General features: G+C 46.9%; 1 protein-coding gene across 1 annotated transcript; it reads left to right on the top strand.

The window, feature by feature from the left end:
- Positions 1–5,064: 5,064 nt before the first annotated feature.
- LOC144712521 (putative transcriptional regulator tpeD) lies at positions 5,065–6,264 on the top strand. Its single transcript, XM_078586814.1, has 3 exons — positions 5,065–5,301; positions 5,372–5,697; positions 5,754–6,264. Exons 1-3 carry the CDS (start codon positions 5,065–5,067, stop codon positions 6,262–6,264), a joined length of 1,074 nt encoding a protein of 357 aa, XP_078442940.1.
- The last annotated feature ends 1,200 nt before the right edge of the window (positions 6,265–7,464 follow it).

Raw genomic sequence — 7,464 nt, 5'->3', positions numbered from 1 at the left:
CGACGCAAGGCGATGACGTCGACGATGGTGACGATGGCGGTGGAGATCGGAGATAGCGAGGAGGCTAGGGTTGGGGCAAGTTCTCCAAGAAGAGTAAGTTGAAACTCAATTCTTTAAATTACTTGCCTAACTGTTTCTTGAAACAATGGCCTATACATATAGGCCTTGGAGGAAAGAGAAAATACGACTTAATGACGAGAAATTAAAGACGAGAGACGTGATTCGTGTCACGTCAAGGGGTAGTTGTTGATCTGTCGTTGGCGACGTGTCATGATGCGTGAAGGAGCGTGTGTGCGTGGAGACGTGCGTGATGCCGGTGTGTTGGCTTTGCCCGATGACGGTGGTGGTGTGTCTGCAGCGACGACATTGACTACGGTTGACGATTGCGTAGTGCCCGTTGCAGCGGCGTTCCGATTGAGCGGTGGTGACGCGTCCAATGTTGATGCGTTGGCGTCCTCGCCATCACATTCTCTCCTCTCCAAATTATGTCTCTCTTCTTCGGTCACTAAATGTGATAAATCATTTGTCATTTTAAGGCAGATGTCACATGATCATTGAAAAACAAATCTTCGTCTAGTCATTGATCCACCGGTGCAAATGATAATGGATGACAAATTGAGACCGAGTGGATGATGATTCATCATCTATTACTCAATCATAGCTCTCCATATCTCAATATATCTGCCAACCTCTTACTGATGTGACCGCTTGTGAACATGGAAAGAGATGTTTGTGGGGGAAATGGAGAGAGAGAAGCAGCATAAGAGTAAAATAGGGTTTCGTGGATCCAATTGTGCGGTCAGTTGGGGGTCAAGGGGGGAGTCCCCCCCTTGCGGGGTTCAGGGCAGCGCCCCAAAACCTAAATGGTATGCACCATGGTAAGTTGCTTCGAGGGCGTCCGGAAGCGCGACAAGTTGTTTCGAGGGCGTCCTGAGGTGCAGGCGGTCGGACACGCAGTGTGCACGGGTTCGGGTGTGGCTGCCTTGGGCGGCCTAGGGTGGGCTGCCCTGGGCTGCCTGGGGCGGTGGCCTTGGGCAGCCTAGGGAGGCGGCCCTAGGCAGCCTGGGGTGGCAGCGCTGGGCGGCGGCCTCGGGCAGCCTGGATTGGCGGCCCTGGGCGGCCTGGGGCGACCTTGGGTGGCCTAAGGCGGGCTGCCTGGGTGACTGCGGCGGCCTTGGCGGCTGGGGCAGCCGTCATCGGCTGGGGTGGCGGCCTAGGGGCTGCTAATGGGGCTGGGTGATGGCCTTGGCGTCTGGGGTGGCAGCCTGGGCTTGCTGTCCTAGGCGGCCTGGGGTGGCGATCTTGGCGGCCACGACCAGGCGCGACAGCAAGGTAGAACAGAGTCCGGCGCAGGCGATGGCGTCGACGATGGTGACGATGGCGGTGGAGATCGGAGATAGCGAGGAGGCTAGGGTTGGGGCAAGTTCTCCAAGAAGAGTAAGTTGAAACTCAATTCTTTAAATTACTTGCCTAACTGTTTCTTGAAACAATGGCCTATACATATAGGCCTTGGAGGAAAGAAAATACGACTTAATGGCGAAATTAAAGACGAGAGACGTGATTCGTGTCACGTCAAGGGGTAGTTGTTGATCTGTCGTTGGCGACGTGTCATGATGCGTGAAGGAGCGTGTGTGCGTGGAGACGTGCGTGATGCCGGTGTGTTGGCTTTGCCCGATGACGGTGGTGGTGTGTCTGCAGCGACGACATTGACTACGGTTGACGATTGCGTAGTGCCCGTTGCAGCGGCGTTGACTTCGATTGACGGTGGTGACGCGTCCAATGTTGATGCGTTGGCGTCCTCGCCATCACATTCTCTCCCTCTCCAAATTATGTCTCTCTTCTTCGGTCACTAAATGTGATAAATCATTTGTCATTTTAAGGCAGATGTCACATGATCATTGAAAAACAAATCTTCGTCTAGTCATTGATCCACCGGTGCAAATGATAATGGATGACAAATTGAGACCGAGTGGATGATGATTCATCATCTATTACTCAATCATAGCTCTCCATATCTCAATATATCTGCCAACCTCTTACTGATGTGACCGCTTGTGAACATGGAAAGAGATGTTTGTGGGGGAAATGGAGAGAGAGAAGCAGCATAAGAGTAAAATAAATAAATATATAGAACTCAGAACAAAGAGGGAAAGGGAAGCTACAGATAGGCTTTGCCCATCCTGATACTAGTACCGGATGCTGGTATCGGGACTGATGCTGCACCGGATACCGGAAATGGATTTTCCGGTATCCTTTTTTTTCGATATCTGGATACCGTATATAGGTATCGGATATCGGTTGTTACCTTGCCGATATCCGTCCCGATATCGGCATCCGTCTCCGTCTCAGGGTGACAGATGACGGTACCGGATATCGGATGTGGATGTCGAAAACCGATATCCACATCCAATTTTTTACTTACCTTTATATGAGGTCAGCCATGTAAGTTTTGATTCAATATTTTGAATCAAAACTTACAGAGTCAGACCGCCGACGGTGGTTTGAACAGGGACTCACGGACGGAGGAGGCGAAGGGCGACAGGCCGCAGCGGATGGTGGACTGCGAAGGCGAAGGCCGGCAGCAGACGACGGCGGCTGAGGGCGCACGTTGGTCGGCGGCGGAGGTTGCTGTTAAAGATTCTCAAGTCTCAACAGTTGCACGGAAAGGCTTACCGGGTGAGCCTTAACCTGGCCTCGTTAATTTTGTTTGAAGAAAGAAATCTAAATCCTGTTGAATTCGAAATTTCAAAATCCTGTCATTTGAGTCAAATTTCTCTCCCTCTTTGATTCTCCCTTTGCTGTTGTTTTTATTATTTAACAATCCTCTGCTGTTATTTTTACTCTCATTCTATCTCAACCCACCCTCTTTCTCTGCCACGTTCTAAAACCATCTACCTCTCCCTCTCCACCTCTCTTCTCTCCCTCTCCCCTCTCTTCTCTCCCCCTCATACATTCTGAATATATAATTCTCTCTTCTCTCCCCCTCATACATTCTGAATATATAATTCTCTCTTCTCTCCCCCTCATACATTCTGAATATATAATTCTCTCCTCTCCCCCTCATATATTCTGAATACATAATTCTCTCTTCTCTCCCCCTCATATATTCTGAATATATAATTCTCTCTTCTCTCCCCCTCATACATTCTGAATATATAATTCTCTCCTCTCCCCCTCATATATTCTGAATACATAATTCTCTCTTCTCTCCCCCTCATATATTCTGAATATATAATTCTCTCTTCTCTCCCTCTCGTTCTAGAGTCTACGCTCTGAATTTCTCTCCCTCTCTGATTCTCTGATTCTCCCTCTGCAGTTGTCTTTATTTTTTAACAATCCTCTGCTGTTATTTTTACTCTCATTCTATCTCCCCCCACCCTCTTTCTCTGTCACGCTCTAAAACCATCTACCTCTCCCTCTCCCCTTTCTTCTCTCCCCCTCCCCCTCCTTTTTTTATTCTCTTCTTCTCCCTTTTTTGTTTTCTCTTCTTCTCCTTCATTTTCCTTTTCTCTCCTCCTATATTTTTTGTCATCTCTTCTCCTATTTCATTTTCTTCTCTTCTCCTATCTTTTTCCTCATCTCTTCTCCTATTGTATTTTCTTCTCTACTCCTCCATTGTTCCTCTTCTGTTCTCCTCTTTTATTTTGTTCTCTTCTTCTCCATTTTCCTATTCTCTTCTCCTCCATTTTCCTCTTCTCTTCTCCTCCTTTTTCCTCTTCTCTTCTCCTCCTTTTTCCTCTTCTGTTCTTCTCCTGCTTTTTCTTCTTGTCTTCTTCTCTTCTTCGCCTCCTTTTCTCTTCTCCTCTTCTCCTCTTTTCCCTTTTCTATTGCCCCCCATCTTCTTCTCTTCAACACTTTTTACCTCTTCTCTTCTCCTTCATCATTTTCCTCTTCTCTTCTCGATCTCCTTTTTCTTTTTCTCTTTTCCCTCTCCTGATTATTCCTCTCCTCCTCCATTTTATTTTCTTTTCTCCTCCTTGTTTTATTCTTTTTTCTTCTCCTCCTACTTTTCTTCTTCTCCATCATTTTCCTCTTATTTTCTCCTCCTCCTTCCTCCTCTCCTTTCCTCCTTTTCATTTTTCTTTTCTCCTCATCCTTTTGCTGTTTCTCTTTTCCTCCTCATTTCTTTCTTCTCCCCTACTCCTTTTTCTTCTTTTTCTCTTCCCCACTTTTTTCTATTCTCTTCTCTCATGTTGTTTCTTCATCTATTATCTTCCTTCTGTGTCGGGCTGTCGGCTTTATCTTCTCCCTTTCATGATTCCCTCATATCTTGATTTATATTATTGATTTGTGGTTTTTTATTTGCTTATCGTTATGCTTTCTTTTATTATTGTCTCTCCCTTTTTAGTCTCTCCCACTCTCTTATAATTCACTATTTATTTATTTGTCTTATTCATTGCATCTATTGCTTAAACCAGAGTTTATACCCTAGTTTGGCATCATGTGATGCCGTTGTAGTGAATTTTTAGCTTACCAAATTATGACTTCAGAAACATAAACCCACCCGGAGGCAATGACCCAACCCAAGACAAATCCGGGTCAAGAGTTGTAGGCCTTCAACGTATGGACAGGGGAACTTCTGGCATCGTTCAGAGTCACCCTCGTTCGAATCGTTCAGTCATCATCGACTACATCGAACGCATGGAGGACGGATACTACGCATGCTTATTGTGCCAAGAGATAAACCCGCACAGTAAGAGGAAAGCGATAAAGCACCAGGCCGACAAGAGCACGAATGTATTGTGGCGCCATTTCAAAGCCTGCCATCCAGCGCGTCACGCGGAGCTTAAGGAGGAGGTGTTGAAGGACCCCGCTCATGCACGAATATCAGATAGGTTTCAGAGTTGACAGCAGGGCGAGCCAGGACAATGTGGGCTAATTAGGGCGCATACGTCGGAGGAAACAAAAAATTTCATTGCACGCTTTGTTTGCATGACTGACTCACCATGGAACCTCATCAATAATGTTGCTTTCAAGGAGATGTGGTGATATGCGACACTCCTCGACTTGGATCCGTCGAGCGCGAAGGTCATCAAGCGCAGGACCATCCAAATGCACGGTCGCATGAAAGACAATGTGAGGATGCTTTGGGAGAGTGTGGACCTCATCTCTCTCACCGTGGATGCATGGACTGCGGAGAACGGTACCGGCCTCTTGGGCAGCACCATCCACTGGGTGGACAACAAATGGGCGTACCGGGAACAGGTACTTGCCATTCGAGAGTTCGTCAGGAAGCACGATGGGGAGAACATGGCTGCAATTGTTATCCAAGAGCTAGATGAGTTTGGCCTGCGGTCAAAGGTTAGCGTTCAATGGCGACTTTTTTCTTTCACTAACCCCTTCAATTCACAAGTGATCATTATTTACACAGGTCTATGTCGTTACTACGGACAACGCCGGGGGGAACAAGAGGATGATGGCGCTGATGGCAAGGAAGATAAAGATCGGTAACCCAAATTTCACCACTAGAAGGCACGTTCCCTGTGTCGCACACATTCTGAACATTGTCATTCAAGCGGCGATAAAAAACTTTGGCGTTCCTTCTGCTCAAGCTGTGGAGCCCAACCAAGGCAACCTGATGAGGACATCAGAACACTATGACCGCGACCAAGACAACGACCTTGGAGACATCTGCTCACCGTCAGACGACTATGACAGAGGACGCTGGCCGTTGTGCTTGGCTGACGTAGTTGCGGGGTGCGCACATTTGTGCGCAATATTCAGAACTCTACACAAAGAAGAGAAATTTACAGAAAGGCAAGTGAAGACGTCCCCGAAGTAGAGGACTGCAACATGGTCATCTTGGACTGCCCGACCTGGTGGAATAGCACATACGCCATGCTAGCGGCCGCCGTGAAGAAGCGGGATGTAATTGACAAAGTGTCGCAGTGTTTTCGACAGAAGGGGTTGGCATCGAAGATGTCTAAGGACGAGTGGGAGTTGGTGAAGGAGTTCTGTCGTATCCTTGGCCGCTTCATCGTTTCCACAGACCACGTGTGCAAGACAGTGATGCCAGCGATATGTGACGTGGTTTTCCTCAACGACGGCCTCAAAGTGCACATGGAGGAAGTGATCCAGCAAATTGAAGATGGCCAGTTCTTCGCAGGTGTACGACGATTGTGGGAGACAGATTGTGCCACCATGGCGGAAGGCTGTAAAGCAATGCATTGGAAGCTTGCGGAGTACGCCGAGATCTTGTTGGTGAATGAAGCAATCATTATTGCGGCATTGATGGATCCATTCCACAAAGGGACAATGCTCTAGTCAGGCGCTCGAGAGGCAACCATTGCCTCCCTGCGGTCCTTGTTACCGTGCGACACGTCGCCAAGTGGGCCCGTAGAGGCCGATGCAGAGGGACCCGGTAGAGGCAAAGAGTTGGACATGTGGCTGCAAAGCATTATGCGAAAAGCCCAACCGGCCCGTGCAGCAGCAAGAACGGCGTGGGACAAGTTCAACCAATACCTGACGCAGGTTGTGCCCGATGACGGAGTCTTCACGCCACTATCCTGGTGGGCCAGCATAGGTGCAAAGCGTTTTCCCTTGCTTGCTGCCATTACGAGGGAGCTGCTCTATGTTTGTGCGACAAGCGCACCTACCGAGTGCATGTTCTTTGTGGGCAACGCTATCATCACATACAAGAGAAAGCGTCTGTCGCCGATCAGCATCGAAACTCTTATCACTGTGAAGTCTTGGCTGCGTGCGGACAACAAACGATGGTATAACAACGTTCATCTGGAGTAGGATGCCGATGAAGACGAGGATGGTGTGCTCGCATGTGCTAGAGGCACAAAATAGAGGCATTACCTACATGTTTCCATTTTTTAATGAATTCAATGTTTTCTTATACCTCAGCTTTCACTGCGCAGGTGACGACCAGATGAGTATAATCCACTGACATCACAGCGCTGGTGTGGCAAGTTTTTTGGGCTGGCGTCCTCTGTTCTTGACTTTACATCAATGCCCGAAACGATCTGTAAACATTGCTTGAGGCCCACATTTATTACACTCTTCCCTTATAGTTACACCGTCATATTTATTATTCATCCTCGTCACTATTTCTTTTTTCAATAAAGAAATTAAAAATGCCAATATTTCCTTCCCTTAAGAATATATTACTTTATGTTGTATCCAACATAGCTTAAGGCCAACACTATCCCACCAAAAAATTATACTCCCCCTTATAATTACACCGTCTTAATTTATTACTCCTCTTCCTCGCTATTTCTATTTCCTACTTAAAAAAAATTAGGTCGCCATTTCCTTCTCCCAATGCTAGAGAGAAAAAATAGATGAACATATATCAAATTAAGTATGACAAAAGGAAATAATTTGACATCAAACTAAGAGATTGAGCATTATAAATGGAGTTGGAAATCCTAGTATCTCCTTTCTGAAATTTATAGTGTCATAGGTATCTTTCGGGTTATTTTCCAAATAATTAAATTTATTAATAAAATTTACCAA

Source organism: Wolffia australiana, chromosome 14 (genome assembly GCF_029677425.1).
Source record: "Wolffia australiana isolate 7733 chromosome 14, ASM2967742v1".
Lineage (NCBI taxonomy): Eukaryota > Viridiplantae > Streptophyta > Magnoliopsida > Alismatales > Araceae > Wolffia > Wolffia australiana.
This window is presented reverse-complemented; position numbering and strand designations above follow the sequence as displayed.